Consider the following 23313-nt stretch of genomic DNA (forward strand, 5'->3'; position numbering starts at 1 on the left):
AGTGAACTCAACGCCCCTTTTTTATTCCGGGAGGAGACACTTACCCAGCAGTGGGACAGTGGTTAATTTATCTATACTAATATTATAAAGCTGAAGAGTTTGTTTGTTTGATTGTATGTTTGTTTGTTTGTTTGAACGCGCTTATCTCGAAAACTACTGGTCCGATTTGAAAAATTCTTTCAGTGTTAGATAGTCCGTCTATCGAGAAAGGCTATAGGCTATATAACATCACGATACGTAGAGGCTATATATTAACATCACACTACGACCAAAAGAGGTAGAGCATCAGTATAAAATGTTACAAAAACGAGGAAAAATATGACCCATTCTCTCTTCGGTGACGCAAGCGAAGTTGCGCGGGTCAGCTAGTTAAAATATAAAAGTAACACTACATACACAAACTTCCCTTTTATAAACCAAATTACTAAACTAATCCAGTTACAATATTAAATCAAATTTACAAGACTCTACCTAGCTATCTAGCTCAAGTAGAGACATTACAACTAATAAAGCAACTGGGACCCGTTTGTTTCGGATAGAGTCGTAACGGAACAATAATGTAGAGTCCTCGAATTACCGATAAAACAATTTATTTGTGTCACACAATTTTCCCGGTGTGTTGGAGCCATGAAAACAGCGGAAACAAGAATTTAATATAAAAAAAAAATCAACTTATTTATTCATTTATGTCAAATGCTGTCACTTATTATATAGTCAGTGATACAGAGAGTGAATTAACCGCCATATCGGAAGGTAGGGCCAATGAGAAGAGCTGGCAAGAAACTTCTAGCCACTCTTTTTAATCGCCAAATGGTTTTAAAAATATTTATGTTTGGCATATTAATTTTGAATACAGGGGCTACTATAAAGCAGAGTTGTGGCGATCATAGCCAGTTGTGCTCACGGGTCGGTAAATAATCTGTGGGTTAAGCAAGTGGCGCGGTCATTCTATAGATGGGTGACCGCATAGTGGTATTTGAACTGAGCGTCTCCGTGCTTGCGGAGGGCACGTAAAAGGTTGCTCCCGTGGTTGTTTATTAATATAACAGTTGTTAAGCCGTGTCAAAGGCCTTTCGAGCGGCTTGAACAATGTTGACCACTAACCATACGGTGAGTAAATGAAACTATTAAATACAAGGGTTACCTCAAAATGGAAAGAAATGGGCATGTTCAAGATCAATTACACTATTTGAAATGCTACAATGCTATTCATAGCGGTAGTTTGTAGCAAGAACCGGAAAACTGAACTCGTGAATAGCTCTTTATACGAGCTATTTACAAACTAACTTCAAATTTTCCTAAAGTAACCCCATTCTACATACCTACCATAAAGATTGTTATTTTATCTTACGTACAGTAGTTAACTTGTTGTCAAAGTTTTTCAAGCTGCCTGAAGGTGATCGACTGTTATCTTGAGTGAGGAATTTATTAGACTGACTTGCCCACAGACTAGTCTGCAGGCATACCCGCTGGACCCGGTAATTAAAGGTTTGTACGTACAATGAAATATAAAAAATATTTTTTTTCACGTGCTCTTTAAAGCTCGGAAATGCTGAGTTTTAATACCGTTAAGCAGCCACCCATCTCTGGGAAGTTTGCGCAAAAGGATGCTTAACCGATCATTGCCCGGCCGGCCAAAGACAGGCGTCATAGCAAGCTTACTAACATAGTACAGTAATGAGGTGTCAAAGTGTTTTTACGTCGATATAAATCAGCAAAACAGGAACGATTTCAATTTCATTGACGTGATCGTATCTCATTGACAATACGAGTTCAATCAAGCAAGTTGTAAGCCATTAGTTTCAAACAGCCTGCTAGTTTTTATCAATATAATTTTTTGCCATCAATATTCAATTATTTGGCGCCACACTGAAAAAGCAAGGCTTACCTTATCTTACCTTATCTAAACGATCAGTGGGTGAAGCGACCATTGGCGCGGTCATTACATAGATGGGTGACCGCATAGTGGTATAACGTCTCCGTGCTTCGGAGGGCACGTTAAAAGTCGGTCCCGGTTGTTGTTTAATAAGATAACAGTCGTTAAGCCATGTCAAAGGCCTCTCGGGCGGCTTCAACAACTTTGACACTAGGTTGACCACTAACCATACGACAAACAAACAAACAACAACCTTATCTCACGTTGTTCGCGCATGTTCATGCACTTTAAAACACAGTGTCAACTAGTTACAATTTTATTTATATTTCGTATTTTCATTACAAAATATGTTGATACATAATTAATCTTTAAAAACCAGTACTGTAATGATAAAATGCTAAAAGACCCAACCTTGAACGGCGAAGGTGTTATTTGACATTTCTCGACTAAATTAAAGGTTTACGATACATTTAAGTATGAGAATAAGTGAGCGAATTTGTTTTATTGTTTACTTGTTCAATAAGTTGGTTTTCGATAATTGAATGTAATGATTGTAATAAGATAATTTATAGACTTTTGATCACAGTATCTTTTTATTAAAGAAACCTCTTGTTTTAACATTCCTATACCTACCCGGGACAAATCTTTGTGTGATGAGCACGAGTATTTGTTCTGAGCCTGGTTGTCAAATTATCTATATAAGTATATAATCAGAAGTATATAAGTATGATTATCAGTTATTTGGTTACCATAGCTCTGCTTAGTTTGGAATCAAATGAATGTGCGAGTAGTCCTTTAATATGTATTTGTTTATTTATTAATTTATTATTGACCTGCATGATTTTACAGGCGTGAAAATTCTTATCTCCTATTTTCCTTTTTATGATTTGGAAGAAAAGAGTTGAGTAGTATCCATCAGTAAGACCATTTTTTTTTTTTTTTTTTTAAAGACAACTCCCGCACTAAGAATTGCTCTTGTGTCGCGGGGACTTTTACAAACATACAAACAACGGACACAAAGCACAACCAGACCCGAAACAATTATTTGTGGATCGCACAAATAATTGCTCCGTGTGGGAATCGAACCCACGACCTCCCGATGCAGTAGTATCGGCGTGGTGACCTAAACCACTGCGCCACGGAGGCAGTCAATATTTTCATTACCAATAATTTCTATTTAAAAAAAAAACCAAGTAAGGGGCATAATTATGTTTGATAACGAGTTTTTCATTATTTTCGCGCAAATTTGCCACAATCAGTTTAGCGATTTAGATGTAAAAGCGTCATAGACAGGCATATTTTTACATGTACTACATTTGTATAGAAATATATAGGTCGTGTGGATTAATGCCGTAAAAAATCATGTATTTTTTTAGATTAGTTAGCAAAATCTGATAAAAAGAAAAAATACTGAAATAGGCTTTATATTTTTGATCAATATTACGCGCAGGCGTGGCTGAAAACTGGCCATTTTGTAGTAAAAAGCTTGTTACCTTTTCATTGTTACGATTTTCTTCACAAAAAATGCACTATTACCTATGAACTAAGAACAATGGGATTGGTCGAGAAACGTCAGAGCTCTCAATAATTATAATTAATGACGATTCGCCTAAACGCTTATCCTAATTAGCAGGATTTATTAAAATCTTTCAAAAGGACCATGGAACATATAACATTCTTTGCGTCATTTTAAAGCATAAAATTATGTTTATGCCTGACGCGTATTTTTTATCGATAGACTTATCATGTATTTTTTACATGGTGTGTATACTACACACACATTGCACTTGTATCTGAATAAGTCGCTGCACATTAGGTAGAACATAAACACAATTGAGACGTAGGAGAGGAATGGGGGATAAAGAAGATGTAACAACAACGGCCTTTTTTTAAACAGGCATCCGCACTCAGATACGAAAGTTTGGATGTTTCTTATTCAATCACTTGAGAACAACTAAACAGATTTTGGTGAAACGTGGTTTTGTTATCAGTCATATAAGTTTCATCTACGCGAACGGAGTCGCGGGTAAGAACGAGTATAGTACAAACCAGAACAAAACTATATCAGATACTTAATACATGATTTGCAACATATTATTAACTTTATAAATAGACTTGCATTGCTTTACAAACAATGTAAAAACCTTGTTATTTTTTACAAAAATAAGTAAATTAAATGTCGACAAAAACTGACGCCCCGCTGCTCTCATGGCCCCACATTTATTTACTGACGTATTCCCAAATTGGTAGCGATCGCAACGGAATTAAAACGCGACTTGTGATTTATGCTTGCTTTGCTGACTGTACTTGGGAATTAACAGAGATTTTACAGGTACAATCAGAAAAAAAAATGCTGTAGGGTGTTGGGAAAAAGTGCTACTTTTTTGACATTTTATTATATCCTGTAAATTATAAAAGATCATTTTTATTGCTAATATTATGCTTTTTAGGAAGGCACGTAAAATTGTGGGTCCCGGCTGTCGTCTTCGAAGATCTTTGACAGTCGTTAACAGTAGTCAGGAGGTTGAAAGTCTGACAACCAGTCTTACGAAGGGTATCGTTTTATATCCCAGGTAACTGGGTTGTGGAGGTCAGATAGGCAGTCGCTCTATGTAAAACACTAGTATCCAGCTGCATTCGGTGAGACTGGAAGCCGACTCGAACATAGTTTGGAAAGAAGACTAAGCAAATACTTTATTATTTTTACGATGCCGTCTTGTAAGTGTCATCTCTCAGTGCCACGTGCCGTGAGCTCGAGTCTCAGGTCCAATATTAGAGTGATGATTACGAGTAGTTTTATCTATACTAATATTATAAAGCTGAAGAGTTTGTTTGTTTGTTTGTTTGAACGCGCTAATCTCAGGAACTACTGGTCCGATTTGAAAAATTCTTTCAGTGTTAGATAGCCCATTTATCGAGGAAGGCTATAGGCTATATATCATCACGCTACGACCAATAGGAGCAGAGCAGCAGTAAAAAATGTTACAAAAACGGGGAAAATTTTGACCCATTCTCTCTTATGTGACGCAAGCGAAGTTGCGCGGGTCAGCTAGTATACAATAGGATTGAGAGGAAGTAGGACAGACAGAGTTATTTTCGTATTTATAATATTAAGTATGGATATTAGTATGGCTTAGTATGGATATTAGCATGGATAGCGGATGCAGTTGAAGACTTGAAAGGATGCCTATCGGGCTTCCACAACCCAGTTACCTAGGTCATAACACGATGCCCCTCGGCAAGACTGGTTATCAGACTTTCAAACTTCTACTATTGGTAAAGGTCTTGTTTTCCAAAACAAGGAGGAACTCGGTTAACATAATATTGTCACCCATCCATAAAACAACCTCGGCAAGTGTAGCTTAACCCGAGAGATCGATCCGCACGGCTGTTGTTACTTAAGCCACGAGTTTCTTAGGTAAATGAAAATCATAGTTTATATATTATTAAGTGCAATAGGTCAATAATTACGTGCCGTTTGCTTTATAACTTGATGACAAGTTACTTAGATCATTATGTAATTAGATAATTAGTTTATTAAGTACCCCTTCACACTTGTACGCAGGTTTAAGTATTTTATAATTCACTTTTGCCGGTAATTATGTTAATTCATGCTCAATATTGTAAATGTGAAAGTGTTTGTTTGTCCTTCCTTTACATGAAAACAGCTGTACTGATGTGGATGAAATTTGGTATAATGATAGCTTATAATTCGCATAAGACATACTTACGCAGACCGAGTCATGAATATAAGCGAGTAACAAATAATTTAGCTAGCTAAGGAAGTTAACCAAATTCGTAACTGGCTGAAAAAAGGGACAAATCTCCCATCGCATGCAGTGTCACTCAGGTAACTTAGATCGAAGTACTTTCTGCTCAAAGTAAAAATAATTTTCTTTATTTTTTCTTTCCTTTCTTATACCGATTTGTTTAAAATGTCTGATTTTACTTTTAGAGTAATGATAGAGGTTGGCCAAGTGCACCTTGAATAAATATGGCATTAAAAGTAACAAAATTGATAAATTAATGTTGTTTGTACCAATTGTATACCAAGGTGACGCGGAGATAACTACAAATGGTAGAGTTAAGGGCGGATTCCTAATATTTTTGTTGTAAGAAATATGGTAAGTATCTATTTATTTAATTTTTGCATACAGCGAATTTTTGTCAGATTAGAGTATACTTTAAGTTTAAACGTGTATTCTCGTTAAATCATCGTCATTTCTGTCCCACCATTACCGGATAAATAGGACATAGTATAGTCTAATTTTTGACTACAATTTATCTATAAAATCTGGTTGTCCGATTTTGACTACAATACGTAGGTATCTGCATTTAAAGAGATGCAAAAAAACCTCAAATTACGCTCACTAATCTATTAAATCAATCGTAGTATATGCTAAAACAATAACAAAAAATATAGACGAACAAAAAATATAAACACAAACAAAAAATTGTACAAAAACTGTGTGTAGTTTTTGTTAGTAAAGAACAACTAGTCTTTTTGTATGTTTGTATTGATAGGCTCTTGAGTGTTCGACAGTGAATTACTTAATTACTAAAGGTAATAAACTAGCGAAGTTTCTTTAAATATATTAAAAAGATTGATAATATATTATAATTGATTGATGGGATACATTTTTAAGAAAAATGCAGTATACTTGTACATTAAAATGATGAAATATGCAGTTTTATGTTGATAACAGCGTAGATTTGATAAAAAAGTAGTACGTAAAATCAATTCTAAGATAATTACAACAAAATCTTATAAAAGAAAATCAGAATTGACGTAAACACAAACAATAAAAAAAACAAAATCAACTCACCTTTTCCAAAAGAACAAAAAAAAAAACACTGAACAGAAAAAAAAAACACGAAAATAGAACACAATTCCCGCGCGAAACTTGAATTTCGAAAAAAACAAAATGGTGTTCTGACAGCTGGATGTTGAACGCGAAAATTCTTGATATTTTTTATTATTAAAATTAATTGTTAAATTAAATTACACTGTTAGAGTGTTAAAATGCGGGTTTTCGCTAGCAGTGAGTGCATCAGTTTGTGCGGTACGGTAATGAATGGTAGCGAGGTGCTTGCTTGAACGGCTTTGGCGGTAAATGTGTGTCTTGGTATAATTGGCGCTGCGCTGTTTGATACTTTCCGTTGAAGTCGCGGATAAAAAAACTGTTATGTCTTTTGTTTAGTGATTTAAAGCACGATATCTTAGTATTTGTAGACTGATTTTTCACGATTAAAACGATATCGAAACGGATTTAAGATTCAAAAAGATTTAATACCATCATGGAAGATTATTATATTGGAATATTTTTATTTTGTATTTTGATATTTTATGTTTGATTACGACTAGGAGGCCTGTGACCAGCAGCGGGACAGTGCAGGCTAACAAAAAAATACTCTAATAATACAAGACTATTGTGTGTATATGAATAAGACACACTGAAACTTTACTAGCATTGGCAAAATAACTCCTAACTTAATGAAAAAAAAATCAACCTTAATGCTCCATTATATTATCAATCATTAAAATAATGAAGTAATAAGTCAATTAACGCGACAGCCAAAGGTTAAAAGCTGTGACTAGTATCTTAATTAAGATGCAAGTGGATTCTAAATTAGTGACATCATGCATGTTTTTCTGCGAAATTAATTTAGTAGTTCTATTTAGTTGAATAAATTGTTGTTTACTATATTTAGGTTCCCAACAATAACTAAACAGTTTAAGGAATATCTTGTTCATATTATAGTAACTTAAATCTTTTTCTACCTTTCGAAATTAACCTTTAATGCAATGTTTTCTCTCGACAATAGTGAGGATATTTTTAGTATGTTTTTTTTTATTTTGCTAGTTCCTATTATTTAACAGTTTAAGTTCAGTTTAGGAAAAACCTGTACAATAAGTGGTATAACACAAAAGGTGGTAGTCACTTATACTTAGTTGTTAACTTGTGCTCTGACATACGTCATACTGAAATACAGTTCGTGTAATATAGGTACTCTAAACGTCGAATATTCTTTGTTTTATCAAAAGTAGGTATTATTTTGTTTGTGTGACTAAATTATAAGACTTAGCTTGACCGCACCCACAAAAATGTTTTCTCAAAATTTTACATCATGCTTTTGTGGCTATAGGTACCTACAATTATTATTCATAATATATAATTAATGACTAAACATTTCCTGTAGCTACCTATGTTGTATAGTTAATTAAATTTAAATGTTAGTTTAATTTAAGAATTGAAAAAAATATTTGTAAATAAATCTGTATCTTTTTACTGTTTTTCCTATTAAATAACGCTAATACAATATGTTTTAAAAAAATGCATAAGAGGGAAAAATATTTTTTTACTATAGCGTTTTTTTTAATTCTTTTATATAAATATTTAATTAGTAAATAATTTTGATTTACAAGTACACCAATTGTAATCAAAATTTCATTACAATAAAAGGAAAACGACTTTACACTTTTATTATCGCTGTTAATGAGAAATAAATAACTGGTATTTACAATCAATTATTTTATCAACATTTTTTCAATAAAAACAGTACAAAAAACTATCAAGATCATTCTATCCCACTAGAACTACTAAACCATTCTCTAAGCCGACGTCAAAATATTTTGCAAAATACAATATAGCGCGACAAGTATCAAGTGAATGCTGTCGGAGTACATAGTGTAGCGGTCTGTAGCGTCGAATCGACTTGGCATTTTGGCTGACAAAACGCTTGGGCCGAAGCTAAAATGTATGGAGAGAATATTATGTTTATACTAGCTGACCCGGCAAACGTTGCTTTGCCATATAAAAAAAATTGTGTCACTTCTTCTTCTTCTTATCGTATGGTCAGTGGTCAACCTAGTGTCAAAGTTGTTCAAGCCGCCCGAAGGTGTATGAAATACAATAATTCTAAGCCTACTTAGGTGTATGAAAAATAGATGTTGGCCGATTCTCAGACCTAGTCAATATGCTCAGAAAATTTCATGATAATCGGTCAAGCCGTTTCGGAGGAGTATGGCAACGAAAACTGTGACGCGAGAATTTTATACATTAGATTGTTACTAGTTTTTACCCGCAACTTCGTACGCCACGCCATCTGAATTGTCCCACGGGAATGCGTTATATTACCGGGGTAAAAAGTAGCCTATGTCCTTTCTCGGGTATCAAAATATCTCTACACCAAATTTCATGCAAATTGGTTCAGTAGTTTAGGCGTGATTGAGTAACAGACATACAGACAGACTTACTTTCGCATTTATAATATTTGTATGGATATACGGATTATGCAAATAAGATATTTTAGTCTTTTCGTGCGACTTTGTTTCCGTTAGTTTAAAATAGCGAATTTTCTTTTCTACACGTTTTTTTACATGAGTTTAAACACTATTGGATAGATAAACTACCGCTAAATGTACCTCAGAAACCGGGGGTTAGTATGATTGTAAAAATCCTAATAAAAATACTTATCACTAAACTGTATGATATGAAATCTACAACGTCGGAATAAGAGACGAAAATTTGTTAGTTGAAAGGGTGTTGACCGAAGAGACCATAATTACTAATACAAAATGTCAAAACTATTGCAGTATGCATTTCATATCATTGAGAAACTATAAATTTAGTAGTCGTCATTATTATTTCTTGAATAAAAATATACGCTTCGTTTACACTACAATAATAAAATTCTAAGCCTACTTCTAAGTGCAATTTTACAGCTTTCCAACCTTATAATTCCTATAAAAGTTGGTTCAGTAGTTTTAGAGGTGCGTTTGGACAAACATACAGTTTTGATTTTAAAATTTAAATGCAGTAGATAAGCTTATAATTTATTATTAGTCATCATAAAAATATCGCGCCATATTTCTTTCGAATATCTTCCGGTTAATCTAGTTTTGAGCTTGATGATAGTCCAGAGTTCAGTTCCTAGGTGAGGCAAACGTGGTTTAAATGTCATACAAACTGTAAATGTAACAGTGAATTTTGTTTTTGCAAAATGTAAATCAAAATATACGATCAATGATTTATACCTAATAGAAATATTGTTAAAACTATTTGGCGATAAAAAAAAGCGGCTAGGAGTTTCTTGCCAGCTCTTCTCATTGGCCCTACCTTCCAAACTGGCGGTAAATTCACTCTATGTATCATTGACTATCATAAGTGTCAGCATTTGACCTAAGTTAATTAATGATTTGATTTTGATTTTGATTACGTATGTGGTGCGCTATACATATCCGTTATACATGATAGTGATTAGTTTTGTTTTCGATTTAGCTTCAAGTGATTTTCTTTGATAAAATATTTTCCGATAGTATTAGTTAGCCTTCCAAGTCGTCTAGTGTGGAAAATGATTTTACCTGCAAGCTACTCTACATAACGAAACACAGCTTGAGACCTACATCTTTGTAGAGTGCCCTGTTTGATTATATTTATAAAATTATTTTGAAAAACACGGAATTATTAATTTGTAATCTATGTAAATCTTGCGTCACAATGCTTCTTACTAAGTTGTAGGGCTATAACGTACTTACAAACCCGTCTTCCTAAATCATCTCAGATGTTTTCAGCATAGATAGGACTTCCCGCGCATCTTGCGTCACAAGAGAGAATGGATCTGTTTTTCCCCGATTTAGTAACATTTTTGATTGCTACGCTGATCCTGTTGGTTGTAGCGTGATGTATTATAGCCTATAGCCTTCCTCAATAAATAGGCTATCCAGCAGTAAAGAATTTTTCAATTCGAACGAGTAGTTTCTGAGATTAGCGCGTTCAAACAAACAAACAAACTCTTCAGCTTTACAATATTAATATCGATTTCCTTCCATAACCAACCCACAAAAAACTTATTTCATTCATCTAGATATAGCATTTCATAGTAAATGCATTCGACCTTTCAAATTATTATTTAATCAAACCATGTGATATAATTTAGCGACCGGTTTCATACATTTAAATATCTCATTTAATATATTTACGGTACAAAAAGGTCATAGTATTTTTAATTAATCTTGTCACAGATTGTAAATCATAAGTTTTATGAATTAGTTCATTCTTATTCATATGCATATATAATATCATAAATAATGTTTTTTTTTAATGTCTTTCTGACCGATATTTGGTGTAAAAATATCGGGCATCATGCATCTTCGTTGCAGTATTTTTATTGTGGCTAAAAACTCTTCCAAAAACAATCTTACCATAAATAAAATACCCCAGTAAAAATATAAGAAACAGGTTTATTGTGTGGTGTGGTGACCCCCTGAATATTTTATTAAAAAAAGAAATGGTATTTGCTATTATAGCGGCAACGGAAATACATCATTTGTGATTTCAGCTTTCTAGCTACAAAAGACAAACAGACAGCGGAGGCTTATTAAAAAATACCAATAACTATTCAGCAGTTGTATGTTTACACTACCGCCCAGATATTTGAGCCAGACTCTTATTTCAAAATTCAATTTCTAATTGAAAAAAATAGTTATACATTTTCCTTTATTTTTCTTCTTCAGTATGTAGTTAACCGATCTAGTTTCAAAACCAGTTCTGTAGCACGATTCTTCACTAGTGGAACCATCGAGTATCGAGAGTTTGACATTTAAAATGTTCTGCCAAAATAGTTCCAACGACGCCCGTCAGAGGTGCTGATCAAATTTTCATACATAATTTCTCGATAGCTAGCCGGCTGTCGATACTCGATAGTTGTCAGAATCGCGGTACAGTAAAAAGAATTACAGAAATAGAAACTTTACATGAACGAATAGCAGTCTTGTAGTTACTAACAAAATGATCTACAAGAAATGTTACTAACTTTTCAGAATAATTTAGGAAATTCTGAAAGCCTATTCTTAAAGGTTAGCCCTAAGGGAGTGTTTCAAACTTTTCAGCTTGTCTTGTTTATTTTTTCTCAAAAACTTTTTTATTTGTTTCCACCAAGAGACTTGTATGTTTTTTTACTGTTTCTGTGTTTAATATTAAACTTGTTTGTCCCTAAGGTCAGTAGGGATGTATTACACCTGACTAAGTTATCATAGCAACAAAATTGTGCGCAGGTGAGTTAATATTAAGGTAGAACGCTTGTCATATTAATATATCGTTAGTATTCGTAGTATAAATATTCATTTAACTGCATTTTAGTCACATATTTGACTTTGAGAAAAGAAAATGACGCGTTCATAGTCTGAATAGCATAATTATTCGATAGTGTTACGAACTAAAAACCCCCTCGTCGACTAAAAACTGACGTCGAACTTAATGTGATACACGAAATATGGGAAGAGCCTATTGCTATATACAGGGCACGCTATTGAACTATGGGTTGTATCGGATACAGCGACATCTACTGGGAACAGCGCACAACCAACCACCACGTGCAGTGCGACTGACGTCACAAGTCCTGAATCGCGCTATCGAAGTTTGCACTGCAACTGACTATATTATACAAGATCCCGACTATAACAGTCGGGCAGCCTAGGCCCACCAAGCATGATCACCTCGCCTGGTCAGAGGATCCTCCCTTTGGTTGGAGGAACATGATCACCTCGTTCCTCCACAGTGTTATTATTAATTCTATAAAAAAGTTCAAAAACATTTGGCCCGATCGTACTCGACCTAAAAATCGAACCCAAGACTTTATGATACATCTTCTACTTCATCTCTTCTATTAATTACATACCATATAGCCAGTCCTAACTTAGATAGTTGTTAGTCAGTAGTACAAAAGCCTATTCCACACAAACGAGCGTATACGGCGTACGCGTCTATAGGTAAGCTTCCCACGGCGAACTGTGATGCAATTCTAGTGTCTAATGTCAGAGGTGCCCGTTTTTTGTACACCGTTAGCCCTGCACAAATGTACTGTGGTGTGAAGCATGAGCGGCCAGCGGTTGTATAGGCGTCAGCGGATGAGAGAAATTGCGGCTAATTGTTACTTATTGATTATGTCCTATACAAGAGAGAAATGTAGACACTGCCGAAATTTAAGGAAAACTTTTGATGATTTTATAAAAAATATTATTCGTTTTAAATTAAATTACTAAAACTCCAGCTAAACAGTAAGAAACATTGTTATAGAGGTGAATTATTAGTATCAAAATTGCGTTTGATTTGAACTTAAGACTTCACTATTTGAAAACATCGCAAAAAATATTTGAATGGGAAGTGCATATGCCTCAAACTTTTGACTCCAATGAGATAAAGTAACAAAACCTAAATCATACCTTAAATCTTCGCAAAACACTATTTTTAGGCGAATCCCATCAGCCAAAAACCTATTAACATAATACAATTATCCAGTTTTACATTATACCAATACGGTCACAACGTAAATCATCTAATAGAAGATAACTACAACTAATAATTAGTTCTACGTACATTGAAAGCCAATCCCACATTACACATTGTTATGTAAATATGTGAAAAAGATAAAATTACAACGCTCTAAGCCATAAGCGACGAGCGAGAGCGATAAACAACACATTCATGAATTAAGATGTTAACATTCATTCAACGTTCTGCGTTTAAAATTCTTACGTCCAATTCCAATTTTGTTTTTTGTTGTTAATTTTGATTAATGTGAGTATGTGCTATTTCATAAGCGGTAGCGGGGAGACTTTGGACGGGAAACAGCGGGATGCAGTGCCAAAGTTTAATGTCAAAGGTGCATCTTTTTGTATACCGTTAACTATGCAAATGGTGTGTGGGTTAAGTTAAAAGATGTTGACGAGAAACTGTAATTAGATATTCGAACAATTTTCATATTAATAATACTTTTGAAATATTTTTTCATATCATAAACTTCTTTTCCTACAATAATTCTAGCGCAATCACAAGCGAAAGTGCTTTTGCAATAACGATATTATCTTCTTGTGCCATCAGCCTATTGTTGATGAATGAATAGACCTAAGCAAGAACAATAAGCATTTTATCTGATTATTTAATTAGAAAGCTTGCACTATAAGAAAATATCTTACTTAGAAACCCTCATCCATACCTATACTACTACAAGAATGCAAAAGTCTATCTTTCTGATACGCTTTACAACTAAACAGTAGAAGTAAGGATGATCAATTTTGCCTCGAATATAGATGAAGACATTCATCCAACATTTATCCCCAAGCGGCAAATATCCATACTAATATTATAAATGTGAAAGTAACTCTGTCTGTCTGTTACTCAATCACGCCTAAACTACTGGACCAATTTGCATGAAATTTGGTATGTAGATATTTTGGTACCCGAGAAAGGACATAGGCTACTTTTTACTCCGGGAAAATAACGCATTCCCATGGGAAAATTCAGGTGGCGGACGAAGTCGCGGGTAAAAGCTAGTAGGGAATAAAACTATGTACGCAAGTGGAGTCCCGAACGTCAGTTAGTGGGTATGATATAGGTATTCAGCTTAAAACATTGGTTATCAAAAAAATAAAGTCATTAGATACAAGTATAAAAACAATAAATTTTACCTATTAATGTCCGACTGCTGGGCAAGGGTCTCCTCCCGTAATGAGGAAGGGGTTAGGCTTTGAGTCTACCACGCTGGCCAAAATGGGTGACCGCATAGTGGTATTTGAGCAGGGCGTCTTCGTGCTTCGGAGGGCACGTTAAAAGTCGGTCCCGGCTGTTATCTTCTAAGATAACAGTCGTAAAGCCATGTCAAAGGCCTCTCAGGCGGCTTAAACAACTTTGACACTAGGTTGACCACTAACCATACGACAAACAAACAAAACTACTATCGACTATCGTTACTTTTGACAATCAAACGATATCATAATACTTGTCATTAACCATTACATAGACGTTGTGTGATGAATAATATTATGTTTGAAGCAAATGCTGTATGAAAACAAGAATTTACAAACAGAATTAATTTCCAATACTTATATCACTGTAAAGGAAAATGACACGTGGTCTATGTCATCGAAAGTAGCGGGATTTTGCATGTAAGTAATCAGCTCATCTATCTATACTAATCTATACTAATATTATAAAGCTGAAGAGTTTGTTTGTTTGTTTGTTTGAACGCGCTAATCTCAGTAACTACTGGTCCGATTTGAAAAATTCTTTCAGTGTTAGATAGCCCATTTATCGAGGAAGGCTATAGGCTATATATCATCACGCTACGACCAATAGGAGCAGAGTACCAGTAAAACATGTTACAAAAACGGGGAAAATGTTGACTCATTCTCTCTTATGTGACGCAAGCGAAGTTGCGCGGGTCAGCTAGTAGTTTCATAATAATACTCGGTTCTAGAGTCCAGCTTATCTCTCAAGCCTTAGTCCCAAGTCCCGCCATATCTTCTTCTTTACGCCGCGTCTCAGGGGGCTAGGCAGAGATGGCGCTGATAACACCGTCTTTGTACCATCCACAAAGGTCTGTATCGGCGCGATTGTCTCACAGACTTGATGTTAGAATAAGATTTTTGTTTTAACTTGACACGCTGTTGATAACACGTCTTTTCATTTTCATTGTTTAAGATGTTGACAACCTCTTTTGTGGGTATTTCAATATTTTGAATTAATGTTGGAGAAAAACATATAATAATGTGTACATGTGTTGTACATATCTTCGTTATATCGACAGCGTTATTTAAGGTACACTGCAAATCAAAATCGAATATCACTATTTTCTGCTCTATGATAAAAAAATCTGATGGCTAATAACCTCACTGGCGCTAAGACGGCAAATTTAACTATGATGGTCGCAACCCACTACTTCGGCCTCAGGAAGTCATGGGTTTATATAGTACACGTGAAAATGAAATGAAGAGAACACAAATAATCGTATTTACTTTGCGTCAAATACACAAGCAAATCTAATTCCGAAAGATTTCAGAAAAAGAAAAGAAGACTAGTATCATACTAATGGGTGGTAAATAGAGAGAAAATAAAACAACATTATTCTTAATTTATTTATTTAACATAATAAACGTCATCGTCTATAATAACTCTAAGAGGCGGAAAGAGTGACCGTTAGTCCTCTTTCGAAAAATTCCAGTCAAAGTTTGAATTAACACAGGCTGCCTGATACGTATTGATTTTGAAAACATCGTGGATTTTTGATCACCAACGATTTTAAGGCATTTCATTTATAAAATGTATACTAACGTAGTAAAATAAACTAAAAATACACATAATAAACTAAAATTATCGGTCAGTTTCAACACATGGATCAGTAGCGTCATTTCCTACAATCGGTACTCTAAACTAGTGAGCTTTTAAAACTTTAAATTGTATAAAAAAAAATAACAGTCTGTCCTGATCAGTTTTTATAAAAAAAAATTGGATAAGTACTCTTTTGTTACAATAGTATAGTAGAAAATTGCTCAAAAAGAATATTTGTTAGATTTGTTGTTAAATTACCTTATTATTTTATGAATTCGGAAACTGGCACTTAAGCCTAATATAAAAACCTATTGCCAAAAATCATCTTCACTTTCGAAAGAATTGAAAATATCATGAGTTGGCTGAACATCGTCTGTAGTCTCATAGTTTGACAGATCAAATCGATCAGCTAAGAACGTATCAGCTGAATAAGTTGGAGCCTTCTCAGTAGAAAAGAAACTATCAACGTGGTACACTGAAGCTCTTGTCGAAACATCATCTTTTTCCCGTCTTTCTGGCTCTGTACTAACAGGGATTTCTGGCTGGCTATTGTCAACGAGAACTTCAGATGCTTGACTTACTTCTTCTTGAACAGGCTTCTCTGTAACCTGGACTTCGTAAACTGGTGGTGGTTCTGGCTGACAGAATCCTCCCCAGAAATGCCAGCCGTGGGGGCAAATGAAGACTTGAGGGAATAAGATCTTGTTCCTCGTGAGACAGACGTAGTAGTGGTTGCTGCTGCCAAATAAGACTCCATGCTGGCCGATAGTGAGGCAGTCTGCTACTGGCTTGAAGCTGCATTGACCGTTTACGATGGGGATCTGGAAAATGAAGAATGGTATTGAAATAATTCATATTGTTAACATTTTTTTAGTATAATAAAAAAATACTTCAAGTAGCTAAAGTAACGTTTAATATAGGATTTTAAAGATAAGGATATCTAGATGATAATAAATTCGTTTTCATATTCTTCAGTTTGTAGTGCAGTCCTAGTCAAAAACATGCTTAGTCTCTCGAGAGTTTATTGTGCCTACAATAGTACGTAAAGTCGTTGATTCTACAGTGTCTGCAAGTAACTTTCCATCAATGTCTTACTGGGTTATGAGAGTAGTGAAACAGAGAGTGAGTCTGTGACTAAACAATACACATCCCAATACACTACACAAATTTAATGAAAACCTATACATCCGTTCGAAGGTCTTTATTATTTAATAAATCCTTTGGTTTAGTTTCTTACCGAGCATTGTGCAGTAGCAGGGTTGTACGCGTAATGTCTTGGGCAGAAAGCAGCTCTGTGATCAGCTGGTCTGCCATCAGGCAGGCCTTCGGGAGGAGAGCAGAGGTGGAACTTCCTACAGTCGTAGGCGTCCGGGAATATTCCCACCTGTAAAAAAATATATCAAGGCAACTATGAAAATGTGAGTCGTTGATGATTAAAACTTTTTAGACTATGTTGTCGTCCTGTAATCTTTAGCCATTATGAACTAAACATTTTGCTTGTTAGTGGGCATGCTACTGTCAAAGTTGTTCAAGACGCCTGAAGGCCTTTAACCAACTTAAGTATCGTTAAGTTAGTTCGTTAAGTTACCCCAATAGACAACAACCGGGACCATTTTTAGCATGTTCTACGAAGCACGGATACCAACAGCTAAAAAACCAATACCCGGACACCCATCTACTTACTATCCGTAGCAAAGGTTGCTTAACCCACGCATTATGAGGTACCAGTACAACGAGTACAGCTATTTACTTCTCAAAATACAAACAAAAAACATAATTGCTTCATGAATCAGATGAGATGAATCAGCACACGAGTTCGACACAGTTCTAAGTAGATTAGTCGAGTCTGCTCATATTAATTTAAGGTTAGCTTCAAACTTAGCTTGTTTGTTTGAAACTGAGTACTTCAGGCCGTTCGAGAGCTCTAGACGAATACGAATATTAATAGGGTTAGTGATTACATTAGAAATTCAATGAATTTCATTGTGTTAAGTAGCTTACTAGACGATGCTTATGGACTCCGAATATTGATGGATGAGAAGAAAATTCTTGTCTGATTTTGTTTGAGAATTTGTATGTTTTTCCATTGAAAATATACAAGCAAACATGAAATTACTTAGAGGTAGGCAGAGGATGCAATATCAATTATTGCAATATTTTTCATTTTCAACGTTTTCATATCATTGAGGAGCTCGTGGCTAAGTAACAACAGAGGGGTAAGCTATGCTTACCGAGGTTGTACTGTAGATGGGCTATCTTATACATTTTGAGTTCCTCGGTGTTTTGGTAGGCACGTTAAATTGTGGCTCCCGGCTTTCATTTTCGAAGATCTTTGACAGTCGTTACCAGTGGCCAGAAGTTTGAAAGTCTGGCAACCAGTCTTACCGGAGGGGTATCGTGTTATAACTCCGGTTGTGGAGATCCGATAGATAGTTGCTTCATGTAAAATACTAATACTCAGCTGTGTCCGACGAGACTGAAAGCCGACTCCAGCGTAGTTGGAAGAAAGGCTAGGCTGATTGATTTTCGTATTCATATCACAATACACATCTTGAACTTAAGTGCAAACCAAAACGATATAATTTTGCCATTATTAGCAACCCTTCATCAAATTAGGTGTGAACCAAGGATCGATTCCTAAACAAGAACAGCAGAATAACAATTTTAATTTCAATTGATACCCATTATAATAAGGTAAGCATAATAATATAATTGGTGTAACAAAAACTGTTTATCAGTCGCCTACTGATTTAATGACAATGGTTCGCCTAGCACGACACGTGCCCACTTAAATCAAAAACACTGGTCGGTCACGATAACGTAGATTGACAATGTTCTTTAAAAGATTTTATATTCATTTATAAATAGTTCTATAACTAGCTATCCTGCGTGTTTCAGGATATTTTAAAAGTACTGGCTACGCTTTAGCTTGAAGGTCCCATCTCGTGAGAAAAATCGGTTCAGTCGTTTTGGAGCATTGGCCGGAACAAAGAGACCTTCGTACATAATGGTGAAGGCAAACTATATGAAATACAGCCATGTTTCAATTTTTATAAGGTTTGTTCCATTTATTAGGGCGCAAGCCAAGCCAAAGAAAAAGAAGAAAAGGATTTGCCGTACTTACATTATACGTGTGATAATTCGTCTGTTAGGTTTTTTAACTACTGAATCCCATTTTCAATATATGGAGATAGTTTTAGACCCATTAAAAAGACCCTGCTTATTTTTCAGAAATATTGCACGAAATACAATTGCACGGGAGTGGAGTCGCAAGTCAGCGAGATGTAAATGTAATATTTAATATATAGCATAATTTTGTCGTCGAACTAACGATCTCGGTGTCATCGTCCGCGATCCTATAAACAAGACCTAACCACGCAACTAAGTAGCACTCACGAATCATTTAAGATTTCATCTCATTACCAACTATTAACCAAGACGCTAAAACATAGAATGCATTGTATGATAACTACACGATAATGACGCGCTGACACCTTTGAAATAAAAACCTTTTGTAAATTGCAAGCGATGATTGTTGAAAATCATTTTGATTGATCTTTCAATGGGTGGAGTTTGTAAAACAGTTTGTAGGTATCGTTGTTTAAAATTAAAATATGTTTGTCGGGTCTTCACGAAATCACGAAAGCTTATGAAAACATTTGCTTTGATGATGAACAAAAAAGTAACGGGGATAAATGCAGGTTCAAATTTGTTTTGCGTGATGTTTAAGTTAGATTATAATGTTTGTGATCAAATAGCAGTACTAGATAATAGACAAAAATTACGACACATTCTATCTTCAAGACTAGTTAGTTTCTTAATTTAATTGCTGATTAGCGATGCAAAAAGCATCTATCAGACTAACTTAGCTAAAACATCAATCTGGTCTGAAATACATAAGTTAAGTTATAATTATTTCATTAAGTTGAAAAAAATATTTTTTACAAATAGAAACAACACATCACTCATTTGATATCAACAAAAATACTAGCCTGTGTGTGACGTCATATGCGAGCATTTTCCAACAAAAAAAATACAGTCGAATTGAGAACCTACTCCTTTCTTTGAAGCCGGTTAAAAAGAGTTACTAACTGATTAAACTAACAGTCATTTATTAATAACATAATCTTCGGTATTCCTTATGCACTTACCTGTTCACAAGTATGTACAAACTCCTGGGTAGTGGCTTGACACTCAGGTACTGCATCCTGGGTACATTTGCCGAGGTGAGCGTTACACGTGAATCCGTCTGTACATTCTTCTAGAGGTACCTGAGAAGAGAAGAGAAGAGAACTGTTTAGAAGAACTCTGTACTAGTTAGTAATATTTACTTCTGATTTTCTAAGCATTATACAGATTGGATTTGTATAGAGGAAGTTGGGAGTATAATAATATCTTTATAACTTTAACCAAGCTGAGGACAAATTAGATATTTAGCCTTCATTTATCACTTGTTTTGTAATTAGTTAATTATATAGTCACTCTTAAACTGAGTAAACAATATAATTTTCTGTGTATACTTTATTTTTTACTAGCTGACCCGCGCAACTTCGCTTGCGTCATAAGAGAGAATGGGTCATAGTTTTCCCCGTTTTCGTAAATTTTTTTATTGCTTCTCTGCTCCTATTGGCCGTAGCGTAATGATATATAGCCTATAGCCTTCCTCGATAAATGGACTATCTAACACTGAAATAATTTTTCAAATCAGACCCGTAGTTCCTGAGATTAAAGCGTTCAAACAAACAAACAAACAATCAATCAAACAAACAAACTTTTCAGCTTTATAATATTACTATAGATTTAAAATTTGCTATTTTTTTTTAAATGCCTGAAAATACAAATCACATCATTTTTCAATATAAAAAATCAAGTGCCCGTTTTTTCACACCGATATAGTAAGTCGTGGATGCATTTCATTAACCTACCTTAAGCCATCCCATTGGCAAAGGCACGCAAGTAACAGCCAGGGTACAGTTCTGGCAAGCCATGCCGGACTTGGTGCAGATTCCTTCCACGTCCAGCTCTCCGGTGCCGAGAGACATGCCTAGAGGCACTCCAGCCATGCGGTTGCCATTCATCAAGCCTCCAAGCTCGAAGGATTTGGTATACTGGAATAAAGTTAAGATGGCTTAGATCAGTGCCCCGATTCTCTACTACTATCGACTACCGACAACCGAACTGTCATCGGGAAATTTTGTATGAAAATCTGATCAGCGCCTCTGACGGGTGTCGTAGGAAACATTTTGGCAGTACATTCTAAATGTCAAAATTCGATAGCAAGCCGGTTGTCGGTAGTCGATAGTGGTAAAGAATCGAGGTACAGGGGTTCCCAACCCTTTCTTAGTCCTTCACTTTTATATTATTCTTGTTAGCAGGGACCACTTTTATATTTTTCTTTTTAGCAGGGACCACTACGTAAGTATATTAAAGGTAAAGTGTAATAATCATGCTGAAAATTTTTAATTTTAAAGTCATTCGCGGACCACATTTTGACTTCCGCGGACCACCGGTTGGGTACCACTGGTTTAGATGTTGGATGGACGCTGCCAAGGGGCAGAGTGTGATGTGGTCTTTTTTATTGACCTGTTGTCAGTTATGTTCCCTTTGTTTTTGCGTCTTCGATATTACCGACTTCAAAAAAGAAGGACATTACAAATTAATATTACATATACAAAATCTAAAACGAAAAAAAATTGAAAATAAAAGAAGTATCGGTTATTGACAGTGCGGTAATGTTAACGGTGTATTAAAAACTCTGGGAGTTCGGAGTTAAAATTATGAAGCTTCGATTTCTACTGTATTAATTTTCGTCCTGTTAGAGAATATTATTGTTTTAGTTTACAGGCCATCTTGGGCCATCTCGGGCGGGTCGCATCGGCCCATAGTGAAATAAAAAAATAAAGTAACTTGCTCAAGTGACCGTGAGTTTAATCAGAATTGCACACGCGATAACATGTGGCTTTGAACAAAATTATATTAATTTAAAATAATCATTATAAAATAGACCAAAAAGAACAAAAACATGCGTAAGTTTCTCGTTATATCTGCAATATTCTAGAGAACAACAATCTTACCCTTCTAAGCGTGTGGTGAATTTTGTAGTCGTTTAGAAGCTTCAGGGATAATAATGAAATTCAATGATTATACTATTCAAAATATCATTAAATAAATATAGAGCACTATTTCAATCGATAAAATAGGCAGCGATTTGCTAAAAGTGTATCGAAATAAAGTCATTTAACCCATTAAAATCAACGACATAGTACTAATTTATCGCGAAAACGGTATCGATTTTACCTCTACCTATTATAAATTCAATCTTAAATACTCACGGAGTGCGTAAACGCAAAAATAGATAAGAAAATAATTTTATTCCACATTTTTTAACACAAATACACAAACAGGTCTTGAAGCAACGTTTTTAGAACTAATACAGAATGTTATTAAAAATGTATGAATTTCTGGGGCCGATGATCTTTGACACTTATATCAAATGTTCTGAGATAATTTCGGTACAAAATACAGTACAGTGCTGCTATTTGTTTATTATACTCTTGATACAATCGCGACATTATTTTGCACTTAAACTTCTTTATATTAAAAGGGTCATTTTTACGATTAACTTTAGGCTATAATGATAGTACCTACTGTGGGGACAATGAATAAGTTGTGTTTATGAAAATATGTTTTTGGAATTAAAAAATTTCACTTGGTACATGCACAAATATAAATATAATCTTATGCTGTAAATGTAAATGTAAGTATGCTTAAAAAATTAGGGCGTAAATATGGTGGGTGGAAAACTTTGGACTCCAGTTTTTATCTTGAAGGTAGTCTGTAAGTGTGAGGACGTGTTTGTCTGTTTGTATGCTTGGTGCAATGTCACGACTACGAGCTATGCAACGATGAGGGTTAATTATTGCGTTATCCACTTTGGTCACCTGACCTTGCACCACATAGATTTACATGTTTCTTAAATCTGGACAATTTAAAACAGATAAAAATATCCCATTACTGTCCCGCTAAAGAAATAATGGAATGAGACCAGGGATCGGCTTTGAGTCCACTTTGCTTGCCAATTGCTATTTGGGTTTTTAATTTGAAGGAAAAGTATCAATTAAATCGATAGCCAACTATATTTAATTTTATTTATTTGTACTTGCATGGGGAAGAAGACAGCCATACTTATATTTTTGTATATATTATAGACACCCGGAAATCGCATTTTTCTACTGGTAATGAAGGCAATAATAATGCATGAATTTTTCAGTATTTTATCTCTTTAAACAATGGCATTAAAGAATATTCCTTTGATACATTTCTAACAGT

General features: G+C 34.9%; 1 protein-coding gene across 1 annotated transcript; it reads right to left on the reverse strand.

Moving 5' to 3' along the window:
- Positions 1-15783: 15783 nt before the first annotated feature.
- On the reverse strand, positions 15784-22454 carry LOC142974565 (uncharacterized). Its single transcript, XM_076116980.1, has 5 exons — positions 22317-22454; positions 20910-21092; positions 20136-20255; positions 17222-17368; positions 15784-16805 (listed from the first exon to the last, which is right to left on the reverse strand). Exons 1-5 carry the CDS (start codon positions 22362-22364, stop codon positions 16293-16295), a joined length of 1011 nt encoding a protein of 336 aa, XP_075973095.1. The 5' UTR covers positions 22365-22454; the 3' UTR covers positions 15784-16292.
- Positions 22455-23313: the final 859 nt, after the last annotated feature.

The sequence above is a fragment of the Anticarsia gemmatalis genome, chromosome 8 (genome assembly GCF_050436995.1).
Source record: "Anticarsia gemmatalis isolate Benzon Research Colony breed Stoneville strain chromosome 8, ilAntGemm2 primary, whole genome shotgun sequence".
Classification (NCBI taxonomy): domain Eukaryota; kingdom Metazoa; phylum Arthropoda; class Insecta; order Lepidoptera; family Erebidae; genus Anticarsia; species Anticarsia gemmatalis.